This window comes from Scophthalmus maximus, chromosome 18, assembly GCF_022379125.1.
Source record: "Scophthalmus maximus strain ysfricsl-2021 chromosome 18, ASM2237912v1, whole genome shotgun sequence".
NCBI lineage: Eukaryota > Metazoa > Chordata > Actinopteri > Pleuronectiformes > Scophthalmidae > Scophthalmus > Scophthalmus maximus.
The window spans coordinates 17201262-17220710 of NC_061532.1; the positions used below are offsets into that span (position 1 = coordinate 17201262).

The 19449-nt window shown below is 43.2% G+C and overlaps 2 protein-coding genes across 2 annotated transcripts in view; both read right to left on the reverse strand.

Moving 5' to 3' along the window:
• Window positions 1–216: 216 nt before the first annotated feature.
• Window positions 217–4688, reverse strand: pbk (PDZ binding kinase). The gene is made up of 7 exons (XM_035617748.2): window positions 4596–4688; window positions 3929–4096; window positions 2835–2974; window positions 2240–2409; window positions 1741–1870; window positions 988–1173; window positions 217–893 (listed from the first exon to the last, which is right to left on the reverse strand). Exons 2-7 carry the CDS (start codon window positions 4093–4095, stop codon window positions 658–660), a joined length of 1029 nt encoding a protein of 342 aa, XP_035473641.1. The 5' UTR covers window position 4096; window positions 4596–4688; the 3' UTR covers window positions 217–657.
• A 4066-nt stretch (window positions 4689–8754) lies between these two features.
• scara5 (scavenger receptor class A, member 5 (putative)) overlaps window positions 8755–19449 on the reverse strand; it is a 56732-nt gene continuing 46037 nt past the window's right edge. The window contains exons 11-12 of the mRNA XM_035618377.2: window positions 15004–15192; window positions 8755–9850 (exon numbers count right to left, since the gene is read on the reverse strand). Of these exons, the coding sequence (XP_035474270.2) occupies window positions 9717–9850; window positions 15004–15192 (323 nt within the window). The 3' untranslated portion in view covers window positions 8755–9716. The remainder of the gene's footprint in view (window positions 9851–15003; window positions 15193–19449) is intronic.

Consider the following 19449-nt stretch of genomic DNA (forward strand, 5'->3'; position numbering starts at 1 on the left):
TAGTTGAAGGCCTACCTGTAACATTTTCAACTGTATCACATGGTCTTCATCAGTAGATGAAGTTCGCTTGAATGTCACTCAAGTGTAAATCGGTGAAAATACGTAGAACATTAGCTCAGAAAAAACTTTTAAAATCTACAGCTCCGTGACAACTGAGTTAACTTTATCCACCGGAGCAATACTGCCAAAAGATACAAAATCATAAGTTCTTGATCCTTACTGTTTAAAATTTTATTTGTACTATATAAAAATGTATGTTTTACATCTTTAAAGTAAGCAGGCTATAATAGAAAATATTGGACTCCTGCTTTACTAAAGGTAAAGTTATACTATGGCCACTTATACATCAGCAAAGTAGACTATGCGAGACATGAAAAAGATACAAAATTAAAACAAGCTGTTTTGGTCTAAATCCAATTTAGTGATACAGATGAAAGAAATGTCAAAAGTGGCAATGTACAGAAGAAAAAACATAAAAATAAAAGGTGGACAGTACAAGAGAGATGATAACAAACAAATAGAAAGTGTCAAAGAATAAAGACGCACGTGAGAGATTACAGTCTGCAAAAAACCTTGGAAAAAAGAAAACATGATTCATATAATCTGCCGTTCGGACTGAGTATTCTTGATTAGCAGCTTCAAACGTGAAAATGCAGATCAGTCGATGACGATCACCTCGCACGGTGTCTTGTCCAGCGGGGCGTTGCTCTCCAGAGCCTGGACCACCTGGGCGGCGGACGGCCTCTTCTTCGGCTCTTCCTCCGTGCAGAGGAAGAACAGCTCCACCATCCTCTGGTACGAGCTGCCCAGAGCCTCGACGTCCAGCGTCGGCCTCGTCCCCAACCTCTCGTAGTACGCGTCCTCGTCAAAACTCTCTTCGTCCATCGAGTCGTCTGGAACGCAGTCACGAGGTTGTTTTAAAAACACCCTGAATGGTCTGAATGTCGTCTTCTTCGTTTTGTTCCAACACCCCTGTGACCATCTCACCTTCATCCTCCTTGTCGTCGTCATCCCCCAGCATCTCCAGGTGAGGCATGGCCAGCGTCATCATCTCCCACAGAGTCAGGCCGTAGGCGAACATGTCGGCCTTGTCGCTGATCTCGCCTCCCTCCTCCAGAGCCTCCATCGGCTTCCACGGCTCCGTGCCGATGTAGTCCGCCTTGGGATCCGACACTGACGACAGAGGGGAATAAGACTGAACAACAGTTTTAAATTCAAAACATTCAGTTTGTCTTGCGTTTGGCCACAAGTGGGTCACTCCTGTTAATGAACTTAATCAAACCCGTTGATCTGATGACATGTACTTTATGTCCGAGACGGGACAACGCACTGGAAGGCGTTTTTGTTTCTCTCTGGGCAGAGAAACAAAGCGAATCAGCTGCTGTAAACAACCTCCCAAATATTCTCTGCCAGTTCTGAGCTTAAAATCCGTGATTAATCCCACTTGTGTCCACACATACACACACGAAGAACCGCAGCTGGTTTTAGTCATTACATCAATATGACCAGATGTGCTTCACTTGTAAAGGGAAATGGCATCACAAGCACAAATCAGTTCAGAGAATGGCAAGAATGAGAATTAATTATATTTTATTTATTTTATGTCAAGAGTTTCTGGGATTTAAAAAATGTTTAATTCAATGGCAAAGTACCAAGAAAATACCCCTTTTTTTGGTTTTACTGATGTCCCTGAACTCATCTTTCTTTCATTCCGAGTTCTTGTTGTTGAGCCACCCTCACCTCTCATGTTCTCGTCGAGCTGCAGAGACACGCCCACGTCACAGATCTTCACGCTCTCGAAGTCGCCTTTGATGACCACGTTGCACGACTTCATGTCGCCGTGCAGCAGCTTCTTCTCGTTGTGAAGATACTGCAGAGAGAGAAACGCACAGAGAACTCTGATTAGTTCATGTGCTCATGCTTTTGTTTTGCTCAACCAGCATCGATTGTAGAATTAGATCAAAAAGATGGTTGATGTCGATGTAGGAATCCTGAGCTGCTGACTCTTCTTTTTTTTGGTCAGGTAATAACTATTGTTTTATATTTGGACATATATTCTGTATTCAACATGCAAATCAAACAACACCGTATGTACAATCTACTGGAGACTAAGATATTTAATCCACTCGTCTTTAGTGCGTTTTTCTGGCCTGGTCTTTGAGGCTGCAGTGCGTTTTGCAGTTTTTACGAATATGATGAATCTCTGTATTTACATGTCTATCTATGTCTATGATTTTACCCGCAGGCCGCGGGCCACATGCAGCGCCACTTTCTCAATGTTGGCCACGGGAAAGGCTTTCAGCCCGTCCTCCTTCCTCTTCTCGATGAGGTCGTTGAGCGACTGCTCGCCTCCGTACTCCATGGCCAGACACTTGGAGCCGTCTTTGGCCGTGGCGAAGGCTCGGAAACCTTGACGGTGGGACGGGGACACAGAATTAAAAATGACACAGAATGAAGGGAAATGTTACTGGTAAAGCTGAGTATAAGAAGAAGAAGATGTGAAATCTGCATCAATTTGCTGAACGGTGAACAGATTGTAGGTTTTTCTGCACGTTTAAAAATGAATAAATCTAAATTAATGGATTCAGTGTTTCATCTAGTTCTTTGACTGTTTGTATTTTTTTTTTGAGTTAAGTAATGTGATTGTTACTGACAAAAAGCAGCATTAAATATTTGTATATTTAACTTCTTCTTGGACTCTTGGTGTTTACAGTGTCAGGAAGTTATGAATCCAGATGTTAACCCCTGTCGATATGACATTACGCTTCTCTATAGCTGATTGAAAAAATCAGAGTGCTTTAAAACTGACAAATACAAAACTCTTCTTGTCTCACCAACGATGTTGGGGTGATCGATTCCCTTCAGGACCTTCGCCTCCTCGTTCAGACGCTTCTGGTAAACCGCCACCTGCTTGTCGGCACATTTGCGGTTGATCTTCTTCACAGCCCAGGGAGACGCGTTCAGCTTCCCCATCCTGATCAACGACACTTTGTTAAAGGTGCATAGTTTCAATATTATTCAAACATTGACATGAACATTATGCATAAGTATTAGCTTGAAAAAGAGTTGCCTCCTCCACATTTATTGTTTGTTTTTTTTGTCTGACCAACAGTGCAAAACATTTTCAGTTTACAATATTATGACAGAGAAAAGCAGCAAATTGTCACATTTGATTCACTTTCTGAATGTCTTTATGCAAAATTAGCTAGAGACTCGTTTGGATATTTCTATTTCTATTATGACCGGTAAGTTACATTAAATCGTTTTGCCATGATTTTAAATTGAGCACTTTTTTTTGATTGCCGATGCTGTGAAAATATATATATATAATATATAGTATATTTTCCCAAAGGAAAAACCCAATGCAGACAACATTGACATGTATGCTTAATAAAAGTTTAATTTCTAAAATCAGGTTCTAAATGCTTAGTTGTATATTTCCTTAGTTATTGGGGGGGGGGAGGGGGGGGAATGTGTTTGAACTGTAAAATATTAATCTTCAGTTACAATTCTTTGTCATAAAGATTTGATGACATCATAGGAATCAATTCTATATATATGTATAAATAAATATATATATACATACGTATATATATACACACATACATATGTATACTATATATACATATACTATACGTACATATACTATATGTATACTATATATACATGCAGTATATATATATATATATATAAAATAACTGCAACAGTTTATCGATTAGCGATCTACTACTAAATTAATCGCCAACTATTTTGATAAGTGATTAATTGGTTCAAATAGATTTTATGAAGAAAAAAAGTAAAAAATCTCTGATTTCAGCTTCTGGAATGTGAATATTCTCTCACCATTTTATGGACCAAACAAATAATCGATTAATCGAGGGAAAAATAACGGGACAGATTAACCGATAGTGACAATAGTCGGTCGCACCTGTCCATGAGGTAAACGTTGACTCCGGTCCCACAGCCCAACTTCTTCATGAAGGGTGAAGCCGGGATGGTGACGGGGGTCCCGCCGCTGCTCGCGAAGCTCTTCACGCGCACGTTCTTCGGGGTCTTGAACGCGCCCTCATCGGTGCCGGTTGTCGAGGAGGCCATTCTGTCACAGGACACACACAAATGTTCAATGTATATATGCCGAATTCAACATCTAAGGTATCTTTTATGTGAACATTATCTTTTAATTTAATCAGCAAGTTGTTTGTGTCGCTGACGACGTAAAACGACCAAAAAACGCACTTTTCTGAAAGGACCCTGGCACCACGATCTTCAACAATGGCGTTGTGACGTAACGTAAAAAGCCGTGTGTGCTTTGTGTTTTGCAGCTGCAGATTATGTGGAAACTAACATTCAAAAAACAACAATTAATCCAAGATAACTTTGTTTGTCAACAGTACAACATTCAGTAAACGTGTAGGACAATGGCGGAGTCACCGTAGCAACCAGACTCAATGACAAAAAGGTTCAAATTAACGTGGGCCGTAAAGTTAGCGTTGGTGCTAACTTTTTGGGGAAGTAAACGCGTCGATGATCCGTTTAAAGTCGTGTTTTGAGTGAGATTAATCTGTTATTTAATGGATATGGTTATTTAACTTTACCTGCTTTTTTTCTTTCGCTGTCAAGTCGACTGCGGGTTGTTTCCGGTTGTCCCGCGCCGAACATTCAAACTGAACGCGAATCGCAGTATGGATGCCGCAGAAGGACAAACTCGACGTAAGTCGTTTGTCGAAGACAAGTTTCTTTTATTTTAAACTATTTGAATAATGTCGAGCGTGAATTTTTAATACAATAAAAGGCACCACGTTACTTTGAAGTAAGTTAAAAACACAAACCTACTTTAATATATATTTTTTTTTAATCAGTTACAGTTGTAGTAACGCAATTTCACCAGCTGAGGTCAGTGTCGCTATGAATTGTGTAAAAGGTTTTCTAAATCACGTGCAGGTTTTTGTATTTATGACAAAAGGAGTGATGTTATGTTTGCAGGTTGCAAGTTAGTCAAAGCTTCTTAAGCATCATAGATAGATAGATAGATAGATAAATAGACAGAGAGATAGATAGACAGATGGATAGATAGATAGATAGATAGATAGATAGACAGATGGATAGATAGATAGATAGATAGACAGATGGATAGATGGTTGTTTCTAAGCACCCAGGAACCATCCACACTCTCTGCAGATGTTCCCGGCTCAGGCTCCTCATTGTGTGGAGAGATAACTAGTCCATTATGAGGACGAGGAGCAGGAATGTGGTCTGATGACATGCGGACGTGGAAGAGAAGACTGGGACTATTTCTTTCTTTCTCTCTCTCTCTCTCTCTTTGATTCTCTCCATTTCTTGTTCCCCTGAAGAGGAATGAGCTCATGTTTGTGGGCTCTGATCTGCAGCCACATGTTGTCGTGCACTTTACGAGGATGAGGATGATGATGAGGTTCGCTCTCTGGGTCGGACCGCAGAGAAACATCCAGGGAGGAAAGAGAACAGGAGGACATGACATGTCACGATCCGATGAAGAACAAATATGTCATTTTATTTCACTGATACAAGATGAAGAAGTTAGAGGAATGTAATGTACATCAACCACTTTTTGTCATGTCATTTAAACATGGATGACTCATACAACTCAAAGCCGGTTTATGCATTTACGACGCTTGTTGTTTTTTTCTTCTTTTTTCGCATTTACCCATTTTTTGACAATTTTCTGTTTCTATGTTTTGTGTGTGTTTACGAATGCTACATGTGGACCATTATAAATGTTATTGTATCCTGTAGCCATGGATAGAAAGGAACTATAGACAAACCCTGATATTTTGTGAAAGTAAATATGTTCAAACATGAATTAAGTTCTAATATCCTAGAATATTAGACCGTTGCAACCTAGAGATCTAAAAGAGCTTTTCGTGATGTGATACTGAGCTGGTCAGAGCAAGGAGAAGTAAACTTACAGGAAAAATAAATGATAAAACAGTAAATGAATTCATCACTTATGTGTCCCTGGACTTTAATATGATCAAACTTGGTCAGAAAAGCATCCAGCCAAGCAACTATCTACATATGTAATAGGAAATACCACTTGCATATCTTTACATTTTACTTCATCATATAGAAAATATTTAATCTTAAAATCGTACCCCTCCTGGATGATGAATACCAACCTCGCTGACCTGAACCCGATCGGCTTCACATGTCTTTGTTTTGGGATCAGGTGATTTTTTTTTTTTTTTTCAGCCAATCGCTTCTGAATCCACCACGTCGCATGTGGAAACATTCAAACTTGCAATTACACATCAGAGCTGTCAGTCAGATCACACATTCATGTACGCACACACACACACACACACACGCACACACACACACACACACGCACACACACACGCGCACACACACACAGGTGCCTGTTTCTAATTCACCTCTGGCAACCAGGAATAACAAAAGTTCACCTGTTTAAACAAATCTACATTTTATTATGTCAGCAGTGCATATACAGCATTTTAGTGGTACAAAAAAAAATCAACAGTACATTAAGTAAAATGTTGTGTATTTTATTTAAAGCAAATGTTTTATTTTTGTTGACGTAATCATGTTATACTGTATGTGTTATGACCAGCACAGTGTAATAAAGAGACAGACGTGTATATGCAGAAGTGATCAGAGCCCTTATGCCAAAGTTAATTTGTAAATCTTTCATACGAAAAAAAAAAAGACAAAAACACATTTAAGTGCACTTGGTTTAGCAACGTGCTCTCATTTTTCAAAGCCCAGGTATTGGCGTTATTTGACCCCATGAAGCTGAAGCATTGATGTGGTGTCACAGGAGCTTCTGACCAATCAGGGTCGTCACATCACAACTGTTTTATCCTGCTGACATCTGACGGGCTGTTAGGGAACGTCTGTCAAGATACATTTAGCTGTGAGAAGAAGTGCAGGAGTCCAAACCAGCAGAAGCTTCTTATAAACCTCATTAGTGACCATGCTGCCGTGACGACGAGCGTTCAACAAGTGATTTAACTTTAAACAGAAGAAACCCCGTTGGATTAACTTCTTCCGTAGGTGACGGCAAGTATTATTGCTTTTATAAAACTTGTGAACAAGGTAAAGAAAAAAATCTTCAACATTAAAGGCCCGAGTGTGTAATTTTTGTAATTTTCTGGCGGCATCTGGCGGTGAAGTTGCAAAGCCGCAACCAAATGAGAACCCGACAGGGGACACTTTAGGGTGTGGCACCGCTGATTCCGTTTCCCGGTTTCCGCCAGCGTCGGAAAATTCCACGCAAATGCCACGTGTTCTGGTCGGGTCCAGCTCATGTCACTACATTTAACTGATTCACGGTTGACGAAACAACATTGGTTCTTTGTTGCAGGTGATTATAGATATTTGATGGACACATAGTTATGGATAATATATTCAAATTCTGTGAATAAGTCCTTCTAAATATTACACACTGTAGCTTTAAAATCAAACAGAAATAAACCAACTCTTCATCATCGGGTGTAAAGATTGCGACGTATTCAGCCGTGCTTGTAATACAACAGATAATAACAATATGTGGTAATGCGAACACGTTCTCTGCACCAGAAGTGACGTCATCACAAAACACGGTACAAATTTTACAGGTTGTTTTTTTTCTTTTCTCACACAAATCATTTCCTTTTGTGTCGCTCTTGCTTCTGTTGCGTCTGAGACATTATTGCGTCTGGCATCTCGCCTCATGTTCCCTTAACCCAGACGCCCCCTTCTCTCTTTCCCGTCTTTAATTCGTCCTCTTCTCCGACAGAGTCGTGGTTTTAAAGACAGAAAGACCCCGTCAGACACCAAGGCACTTGAATATGAGGTAGAAAATGAAGGGTCAAATTTATATCCATTTTGTCTTGTACAGATCGAGCACCTGTGCCAATTCCATCTTCAGAAAGAATGTAAGTGGGTCGGACGCATTTTGATTTGTTTGAAACCGGGAGCGTTTACACAGACACATTTCACCACAGATCACCAGAGCAAAGGGAATTCAACTTCAGGCCCTGGGGGAGTTTTGTTCTCTCCCCTCGTCATTTATAAACCATGGCTGGGTAAAGAGACATATATTTGTTGTTCCAACCCTGCGGTTTTTCTGGTGTGTTCTCAGAGCTCAGACAAGAGAAGAGAGCCAGGGCACTTGGGAGGTAACAGCTCTGTTGGATTTGAGAGCAGCTATAAGAGATTGAGACTCGCTGCGAGAGGCAGAACAATCAGAATCAGAGCTCGTAGGCTATGGTTGGTTTAGTGAGTGTGTGTGTGTGTGTGTGTGTGTGTGTGTGTGTGTGTGTTAGTGTGTGTGTGTGTGTGTGTGTGTGTGTGAGAGTGTGTTAGTGTGTGTGTGTGTGTGTGTGTGTTAGTGTGTGTGTGTGTGTGTGTGAGAGTGTGTTAGTGTGTGTGTGTGTGTGTGTGTGTGTGTGTGTGTGTTAGTGTGTGTGTGTGTGTGTGTGTGTGTGTGTGTGTGTGTGTGTTAGTGTGTGTGTGTGTGTGTGTGAGAGTGTGTTAGTGTGTGTGTGTGTGTGTGAGTGTGTTAGTGTTAGTGTGTGTGTGTGAGTGTGTTAGTGTGTGTGTGTGTGTGTGTGTGTGTGTGTGTGTGTTAGTGTGTGTGTGTGTGTGTTAGTGTGTGTGTGTGTGTGTGTGTGAGAGTGTGTTAGTGTGTGTGTGTGTGTGTGTGTGTGTGTGTGTGTGTGTGTTAGTGTGTGTGTGTGTGTGTGTGTGTGTGTGTGTTAGTGTGTGTGTGTGAGAGTGTGTTAGTGTGTGTGTGTGTGTGTGAGTGTGTTAGTGTTAGTGTGTGTGTGTGAGTGTGTTAGTGTGTGTGTGTGTGTGTGTGTGTGTGTGTGTGTGTGTGTGTGTGCGCGCGCGCACTGAAACAACCCAACTTCAGGCAGTAAACACCGACGGACCAACTGTGATCGATTGTGTGGGGCAGGCGTCCATCCACCCATCTGTTTATACTCATCTGTTCCCTCTTCTTCATAATCACTTCATCTGTCGACCGCAGCGACTGTTTCCCATTTGTACAAAATCCGTTAGCTGCAGATTTCAAATTTCATAAAACATTCTTTTTTAATAATATACAAATAGGCACTGATTCGGTGAAACGTGGGTATAAAAAGACATGTGATGGTTGAAACTGTACGGTTGGAAGAAAAACGTCCGCCGCAGTTGGAACCCACCAGATGACTGCTTAGTGCTTACCGAGCAACTGTACATGATACATGATGAAGCCACACTGAGAAGAGCAGCTGCCTGTAAATAGAAAAGAATCAGTCCATCACTGACACAGTTTCCCTTTTTGTGCCGATTCCGCTCCTCAGCATCTTCGGAGACGACGGCTGACAGACGACGGCTCTCGCGCGATGAATTTGCCGGATCGGTTTTTTTAACGGAGGGGTAAAAACAACCTATAACCTCACGGGGGGGGGGACGGCTCCACCCTGCTGACCTTCGACCCTTCGTTCGAAGACAGGTGAGCTCTGGGATTCAGTCTGACGAAGACTCCTGTCGCGCGGCCGGCCGTCCGCCCGAGGAGCGACCCCGAACGGGCAGTCAGTAAAAACGGAATTCTCGCTGCACGGAGTCGGAAAGTGTTCGCGGTGGGACTGTTGTGCGCCTCGCGGCGTCTCCTTAAAAGTTCGAGGCGCCGCCGGAGGAGACGTCGGGCCGCCGCAGGAGCAGTTGGCGATCGTCCCAGGGGTTGTTTTTTTTCAGACGGCGCAGGTCACGCCGGCGTCCTCCACGTGGCCGCAGTTGGTCTTGCCCCAGCCGGAGAAGTCACACTGGTGGATGGTGTCCTCGGTCCCCGCGCACGCCACGTCGTCCATCCAGATCAGACCGGAACCTGCGCAGAGGGGAAGGGTGGCGTTACACAGCGGACGTGGAGGAACCATTTTCTCCCCGGTGTGAGCGCTCTCTCTCTCTCTCTGTCTCTCTCTCTCTCTCTCTCTCTCTCTGTCTCTCTCTCTCTGTCTCTCTCTCTCTGTCTCTCTCTCTGTCTCTCTCTCTCTCTCTCTCTGTCTCCCTCTCTCTCTCTCTCTGTCTCTCTCTCTCTCTCTCTCTCTGTCTCTGTCTCTCTCTCTCTCTCTCTCTCTGTCTCTCTCTCTCTCTGTGTCTCTCTCTCTCTCTCTGTCTCTCTCTCTCTGTCTCTCTCTCTGTCTCTCTCTCTCTCTCTCTCTGTCTCTCTCTCTGTCTCTCTCTCTCTCTCTCTCTCTCTCTCTCTGTCTCTCTCTCTGTCTCTCTCTCTGTCTCTCTCTCTCTCTCTCTCTCTCTCTCTCTCTCTCTCTCTCTCTCTCTCTCTCTCTGTGCACCGTCATTGTAGTTTTCTGTGTCTCGGTCGGCGGGTGATGTTCAAGCTCTGACCTCATCCTTCCCACAAAGAGAGAGAGAGCCTGGGGAGCGACCATGTCTGTGATCTTCCTCCAGGACGGACGCCAGGGCGGCGGGGACTTTTCTGCGGACCTCTTAATAATGCCTCCGAATTCTAATACTGGGTGAGGTGACGCAGAGATGAGGCGTGAGTTGTCCCGAACTAACTCCCCGGCTTTTCGTTCCATTAACCCAAGAGCCTGTTTTCTCTCACGCTCTTTTGTTTGATTCTCGTCTTTCCTCCCATCTGCTTTGCTTTGTCATTCCATATTAAAGAGAATAGTTGTAAAAGTTAAAAGGACAGTTCACTTGAATACGCCGAGACAGGCGCCCCCGTGTCGGCAACACTGCATCTGTGGAATAGTGAAAAGCAACTAATGAAGATTCAAATTTTTCCTGATCATCATGAAGACAACGGGTGCGGCCAAAACATCTATTCGTCTATGGAGAAGCAAAGAAATTCACATCTGGACTCCAACAGCCACATTCCCTCTCCTCTCCGCCGGCTTCATTCCCGAACCACTTTCCCTTTTTTCGGTGTCAAAGTGGCGCAGAGCGAAGCCGGTGAGACTGAACACGTTGCCTCCTCCGTCCTCGCTCCTAACGGCTCGTAAACCGGAGAAGGCCCAGATAGATGTGAAGTAAATCCATCCTGAACCCAGCGACTCCTCCCACAAACGCTCGCGGAGAAAGTGTGCGCGTCAGGGTCTGATTGAGACAGCAAGTCCCCCCCAGTGGATCGTGGATCTGATCATATATTCTATCTGGTGATAAAAGCAGTCCCAGCTGGACGGCGGAGCTCTTGGCAGTGGCGTTTACGTCATAAACTCGGCTTCCTGTTCGTAAAACCAAGAATCACCGGGGGCTTCAGGAAAGTCCCGGACACTCTCCGTGGTGCTCAGCTGTGAGGGGAGAACAGCGAGAGGATTCTGAAGCTCACGGGGACGACGATCGGCAGGTTTGTGAGGGGAGGGGCTGACCCGTCGGTTAATGCGAGAAAGGGGGCGGGGCCAGAGGTGAGGGGGGCCGGAGACCAGAGGGCCACGTCTCCGGACGCTTTGCAAAGTAATCGAAAAAGTCGAAAAGAATTTAAAAAAAATTGTCAAATATGATAGTAAATAACACTATTAATCATTTTTTTTAAAATGGGGAACTGCTGTTTATTGTGCGACGGAGACATTTTCGAGAACAAAATCCAAAATTCAAGGAGAAAAAAAAAGTCCTAATATTAAAAGACTTACAACTCGTAGGAATCGTTGTCTTTTTTTCCTATTGGATTATGAATCAAAGATGATCAATCCAAATAACTAATAACTAATAATAAACTTCTTCTTTCGTCTCATCGTCTCTGCCATCATCATCGCCATCCGCCGCAGTTTTCCTGCTTTTTTTTTTAGTGGACGCACATTTCAGACTTCATCTGGCGGCGTGTGAAATGACCCCGTTCAGAAACTGTCCCAGATTTTCCCTGAACCATGTTTCCAGAACCTCTCACTGGGGCTGAGCCACAGGCAGCGTTTCCTTCCACGTGTTGCATGTTGCATGTTGTTGTTGTTGTTCCAGTGGAGCTTTGCTCGAGTTGTTTCAGGCCTGAGATGACTGCGCTGCGCGTCAGCGGCAAACTGAACCGCAGCTCAGGCGCTGCGCTGACGGGAATGGCAACGTCAGTGAAATACGCTTTTTTGGAAAGTGCGGAGTTGGGTTCAGGGAACTGGTTCTGCCAGTTTCAACTTGGCGTGTTTCTGAGGGGTTTTTTGCAACGTCAGAGGCCAAATGGAGCAAAAAGACATAAAAAAAAAGGAAAGTACAAAGTTTCAAACCCTTTAGATTGTTGGACATAAACTCTGGAGGGAAAATCTTCAATTTTAGGTGATTTTTATTTTCCAAATCCACTATCTTCATTTTTTTCCGCTCAAAGAGCTTTTTTGCGTTTGGCACAAAACTGGACACGCCCTCGTTCTTCAGACTCTTTTGGAGAAACAGAGGAGAGATACTTCTTCTAGCAAAAAAAGGAAATTTAAATCATTTCTGCAATGCATACTTTCTGCGAAATCTGATGCAAAATGCTGCAATTTAAGGGTCGATATCTGTATAAAGAAAGGCATGAATCAGAAAACCACCATCTCCCATCGAACCACGTGCTTCCAACGTCCCTGCTCTGATTCTCATAGTGACAAAACAAATAGACACCGGCTGCGGATTTGACAAGTTAAATGCAGCGTGAATCATCATGCACGCACACACACACACACACACACACACACACACACACACACGCGCACACACACGCACACACACACACACACACACACACACACACGAACACACACACACACACACACACACACACACACGAACACACACACACACACACACACACACACACACACACACACACACACACACACACACACACACACGGCTCAGTATGTGTTGGTACACACGGGTCTGCGGCGGCGGCCGGACCCCGTGTTGTTGTACATGAGCGTCAGCTGTTGTGTGTTGCTGCGCCTTCACAGGGCTTCACTTTGACGGACGCGGACCTTTAAACTGTTTACTCAACACGCCGTCTGCAGGCCGAGTTTCATATCAGCCGTATGACACTTATCGGGTTGAGTCACTGCGAACGCGGCGTGTGATTTCAGGGTAACGCCCAGGGACCGTTTACAGGAGAGTCACCCGCTCGCAGGGGCGATTTGCAGGATTAAGAGGTCGAGGCTGAGGCCGTTTGCAAAAAGGGAAAATGAAAAAGGGAAGAAAAAAGCCCCCTGTCTGCAGAAGAGTCTGTTTTGGATTTTGTAAAAGTCAATTCCTTCTGACCTCTGTGAGTGATTTTGCCCCCGGGGGTCGATCTCTGTGTCTCCTCAGTGGTTAACAGGTGAGACGGACGGGTCTCCTGCTCCAAAGTAGAGTTTTGTTTTATGGGTTTGGATCCGACTGAGCCTCACCCAGCCTCATAAAACTGATGAAATAAGTATTTCGTGGACAAAATAATGACATTCAGAAATGGCTCATTCAACGTTTGGATAAAGCGCCACCTTCCCGTTATTAGCGAGCCACTCAGTTCATATTTGGTCATATTTTTCTTTGGGGTCGCGTGTTCTCGCCTGTCAAATCTGCTGCTGCCCAGAAATCTTTTCAAAGATGTGATGAATCTTCCCCCCGTCCCCAAAAAAAGGTGAATGACTCATATTTGAATTCCAGATTGTCTGTTATGTTAGTCAGCGCTGTTGTCAGGAGGTCGTCCCCTGGAACCAAGGCCTGTGCTCCCCCACCAATTTTCCAGACTCATCGGTAACAACCGACGTCAGGCTGACTGACGGATGAAAGGGAAAAGATGGACACGACCTCGGAGAATCTTTTTTTTGACCGCATCTGGCGCGCACGACTTTCCTCATAAAAACCTTGTTATTAATCCCCGCGGCATATCTAGGGCACTGTTCAAATAATCGCGCCGAACGGCCACAAAACAGCAGAGTTAGTAAAAATAATAATGTGAACCTCGAAAACATTAAATGTCGCCATGGAAATGTGCTGTGGACTTCTTTAATTCCCTGCTGGATTTGACATGATCTTTATTTTAAAACATGGTCAATGAGCCCCCAAAGAATAACCTTAAAAGATCAGTAACTTAAATTTATTGTACAATATTATCATATACTCACTCCGGTGTCACTATAGTAAAATAGAACATAGCAGGTCCACAACCTACTGACAATGTGAAGGCTACTTATTTAGCTGCCTGCGTTTCTGGTCATGTCTTTTTGGTACAAAAATCAACTTGCAGATACTGGAAACTCTCTTAAGATTAAAATATGATGGGTGACATCTCGTGCCTGTTTTTTAAATAGTCAATCTGCATTGGGGAAAAAGCTGTGATGCAGTAAGTGGGCGGAGATTCACTAGATCCTGAGATGTGTTGCACACATGTGCAGTCACACTGGTGCAGTCGAAATTCACAATATGTTACAATATGAATTTTCTTGATATTTTCCTGCTGCAAAATGTCTTCACATGGGCTCACTCGGACATTTTCCAGAAATTTTACAAGGTGGCTGGCAGGGAAAATTCCGGAAAGGAACATTTGCGTTCTCACAAAGAGTGATGTCTTTTTATGTTTTATGAAGTTCCCTGTTGTTACTTGTAGAAAACTTCGCAGACGCAAAAACCTTTTTACAGAAAGAATCCACAAAGTTCACACGTTCTGCTCTTTCTTTCTGCATTTTGTGTATAAAAGATGCTAATTCCATTATTATTATTATTATTATTAATAGTTCTTTATAACTGTGGATCTGTGCAAAATTAATTTGGCGACAATCCCCGATGCGTGAAGAATGCAAAGATCTAAAGAGCCAAAAACCTTTGAACAGGAATGCATATTCTGTTCCTATCCTGCATTACTACTGAGCTATTTTTTGTATTTTATGAAATACACGATGGTGCCGGGCCTGAGCCGACTGGGACGAAGCGCCGGACAGTCATGCACGTGTACGTAGACGCATTCATTCATTCATTCATTCTTCCACCACTCAACACGACTCGGAGCCAGTCTCTGTTGCGTTACAGCAGGACATTTGTAGAAGTAATGTATATGTGTGTGTGTGTGTGCGCGTGTTGAGCGTTTCCTACCCTGTCCGAAGCGTCCCGTCTTGTGGACCTGCGCGGCCCCTCGGTATCCCAGCATCCTACACACCACGTCTCCGTCCTTTTTGTCCCAGACGTCGTCGCACACCGTGCCCCAGCGGCGCTCGTGGAAGACCTCCACGCGGCCCTCGTGGGCGCCCGACCCGTTCACCAAGCGCACCAGCGTCTCGTCCACTGCGGCGCAGAAAACACAACACGTGCGTCAACTTCCACACATTTGCAGGAAAAAACCTCTTGAGTATATCGATGCCGACACGACTCCACTTTTGACTGGCGTTTTCTGGCAACGAGCTCACGCTGCGCAGACTACTGTCATTGTGAGTGTTTATGAGTTTGATGAAGTCCTGTAAATCAAACAGATATGAACAAAACAGTGATGAACAGTTCTGGACGTGCAGCAACATATTCTATTTTCATAAACCGCCGAGAGGAAGCCTTTGATTCTAAAAGAACAATAATTAATAATAATAAGTTTCCCCCCTTCATGTGAAGTACCTCAACAAGTTGAGAGGTTACATAAATTAGGTTCTTAAGTTATGTACAAAAACACTTTTCGCAAACATTGTGACCCACGACCCGGCGATAGTCTCGCGTCCGTGACAGCAAACGGGTTAAAGGAATATGAAATGAGTGACTTCCTCCTTTGGAGCGTCGCTGTTTGCATCTGCAAGTGTTTATCTCTCCACTTTATTGGACGCTCAAGACTTTTGGCCGTAGGTGACGATGAGCCTTTCGACTGGGCACGACGAGGCCCGACGATGGACGCAGGCGAAAAGTCACCGGATCATCACCGTCGTTAGGATTCATCCTGGAAACACGAAACGTCTAAAAGAAATTTCATCACAGTCCGTCCAACACAGAGTGTTTCAGTCTGGACCAACAGCCTGAGGTTTCCTTCATAAAGACACAGCACCAAGTAAATGACTACATATTTGTATCTATATATATATATATATATATATATATATATATATATATATCATATATTTGATTATATATAAGGTAAAATATGACAAATAAGACAAACAAAGCTTAAAACAACCAAATCGAGCGAACAATCTGAAAGTTCTGTCTGTGTCAGCAGCATGACAGTGAGTTACTGCGCTTGCAGCATTGAAAATGAATAACAAAAGAAAAGAAAAGTGAAAAAAATAAGGTACGATGAGAAATGGATGCTTCATCTTCATATTTTTTTCAAGGCTGCAAAGTAGATCTGCAGCGTTTCAGAACCAAGAGTCACTTTTCCTCATAAAATCAAGTTTGTCACCGTTGGACATTTGCTCATTTATAGAATATGTTTACAGCGAGTGGCGGCATCATGATAGTACAAGTTAATAACTGATTTTAACACAGTTTATATGCATATTTAATAGTGAACTATAATAACTTTTGAATGAATGCTGCTTGGAAAAGTGTGTACACTTTCTACAGTGTGTGGTTTGACAAGGTTTGATGGATCAGGGTTGGAATGCCTTGCTCAGGGGCAATACAGTAAACCACTTAGTGTGTGTGTGTGTATGTGTGTGTGTGTTTGTGAGAGAGAGAGAGCTGTACTCCTATAATTGACTTGATTTATCACCTTTCAGGGGGCAGGAGGTACACACACACACACACACACACGCACACACACACACACACACGCGCACACACACGCACGCACGCACGCACGCATGCATGCACGCACGCACACGCACACACACACACACACACACACACACACACACACACACACGCACAGGACAGCTCCTCCGTTGACTGCGTGCTGGAGAGCGAAAGCAGACGCATCATGTCGACAGGATATCGGTCTCATCAGACCATCATAAACTTCAACCGTGTGCCACTTTACACTCATTACGCAGCCAGAGCACTTTGCTCTCACTAGCCCATCATAATTTAATATCTACCACAACATCAGACTGTCATATCTGACGCATGTGCTACAGCAGGGAGGCAGCAAATTAAAAACCAAAAAATAGACTTCCTGCTGCAGACAGAGAGAGAGAGAGAAAAGCAGACTTATAGAATATCGCACATATTTTGGACAAGGGATGTGTAATTGAATACTCAATTACCTGAAACAGATGTTTCAACTATTTGTTCACTCGTGAGAAACTCCACGTTTTTGTTTTTTTACAATCTTGATGAAGTTCAACTTCCTGCTTTTCAGTCTCAGTATAATGTTCACTAATATTTAGATTTAGTCTTTTAATATGACAGATTGTTTCTGTTTTGTTTTGTGTTTCATGTTTGGTGTTTTTGAGTACAGCTCAGTTTCGTATGCGTCTCTGCATCTACATGAAAAAGCGAATTTTTTCAACCCCTCAATTTACAAAAATCTTTTATCTTAACATTGTCATGTCATTGTCCAGCTGTCATAATGCAGATAAGGGAAGGTCTTAACTTGACAAGCAGCAATGAGTCTTTAAGATTAACAAAGTTAATCCGTACTATGGTTTACTCTCAGTGTGTAATTATAAATATAAATATGAGAATTTAACATCAATCAGTCAAATATGAGGCATTAAGTTAAAATTCATCAAAGAATCAGGTTTTTAATCAGTGGAACTAAATATATTTGTGTGATTTTATTTATTAAAAAATTTAAGTAGACACTCAGTAGCATGGGAATATAAACAAATATTAAAATTTTGAAAATATCGTAGGGCATCTACATATGTCCATGGATTTAAAAATGCCATTATCAGTTGTATATTATAAAAAATAATAATTTTCAGGGTAAATCTGCCGCCGAAACCAAGAACCTAAATCTTGACAACAGTAGAACATTGTTTGAATGAAATCATTAGCTGGAGTCAATCACCCTTACTTCCAATCTGGCCTCGTTTAAATATCGTAAAATATCAACATGTCATAACTATATACGTATTTCATTTCTTTGGATGGAATCTGTAAGAGAATAAATGGCCGTGGCGGAAAATTTGGCTGAAATGGCTGAATTCAACCAGTTATTCAGTTATACTGGGTTTTATGTAGTTAATGACATTTTTCAGAGTCAGAGAGAAAAGTTAGGAATCAAAACAAATACCTATTCAAATATTCATGTCAGTGAACGTATCCCGTCTCTCGTGCTCAACTCTGGACATAAACCATAGAAACGCCCTAATTTGGCCTAAACTTGACATTTCATAACACGCCTCGAAAGTCGGGCAGAAGTGAACGTGAGAAGATATAATGACTGAACTGGGGTCCAAGAGAAAAAGGGGACGAGGGAGCTCCAGGTGTTGGGCTCGGAGGCCATGCAGGCGAGCACCAGACTGTCGCCACGTGAGGAAGTGATCGCGCATTATTAATGTTTATCCAGCAGGCGGGATCCTGTTTTTGTGCAATTACTTTACTTGTAATTTGATTTTCTTGGCCGGGGACAACTGAAAAAAACCTTGGTGCCTCTCGTGTGATCTTTGTCGCTGCGGTTGAACGCAACGGCTCCACAGTTTTGCTTATTTGCTTTCTCGCTCTCATATCTGCCTGGCTCACATACAGGCCTTCAGTCGGCAGCCAGTTAGCTTAGCTTAGCACTAAGACTGCAAGTCTGCAAAATGTCCGCAAATGTCGCTCCAGACATCGTCCAGAGCTTCTCCTGCCGGCCCCTTGGTAAGAATTCCATTCTCACATGCAGCCCCTCCGGTAAATGTTAGGAAACCGTCCGGACTTGTAAAGCGTGTAGAAGACCACGAAAGAGTCAAACCGGGGTCGGATTCAGAAAATGAAACTGTAAATAATTGGCATCATGGGCATTTCTGCACGCGTGTTTGCTTTAGCTGTTAAATTACAAATGATGGAAAGTCTAATGAAACTACGGTGAGGGCGCTGCTCTGTTCTAAAAACAGGTTCAGCCAATAAAAAGTGAACGTGGCAAAAAAAAGAAACTGAGCAGGATTTCTATTCAGCTGAAAGAGTCGAAAATAACGATATGTTGTCTGATTCTAAATTACGTTGCTGCAGAATGCAAGCAAGTATATCTTAAAACCTCGACTTCAGGTGAGCCTGCACATAATAATAATAATGAGAATAATAATAATAATTATAATAGTGACATGGTCCCAGGGTGAACATGAGTTTCTCAAAGAGTCAAAACTTGAACTCCTTCATGGAGGTTCTCTGTTAAAACAGCCTGTCAAACATTCGACTCCCGACGCCTACTGTCGGACCCTCGAGGTCGACTATGAGCCTGTCAGCTGGAGAGCTGTGTGCGTGCGTGTGTGTGTCATCATGGTATAATATCAGGGTCCTGCAGACACCTCCTGTAACTACCACAGAGGCAGTTCTCAGCACTTTGGCAGGTGCTCCATGTCTGTGGACAGACTTCGCGCTGTATTAGCGTCACAGCCGTGCACGATGCGGTCATGAAGCCTTACAGGCGCGTGGTCGAGATCCAGATCTGAAGGCCGGAGTTTGAAAATGGGTGTGCGC

What these genes read in the sequence shown, in the direction of transcription:
- pbk (XM_035617748.2), bottom strand. Translation starts at nt 4,095, where the DNA reads ATGGCCTCCTCGACAACCGGCACCGATGAGGGCGCGTTCAAGACCCCG. An exon ending in AACGTTTACCTCATGGACAG is followed by an intron (nt 2,975 to 3,928) that starts GTGCGACCGACT and finishes GTCGTTGATCAG; the next exon opens with GATGGGGAAGCTGAACGCGT. An exon ending in CGACGACAAGGAGGATGAAG is followed by an intron (nt 894 to 987) that starts GTGAGATGGTCA and finishes ACTGCGTTCCAG; the next exon opens with ACGACTCGATGGACGAAGAG.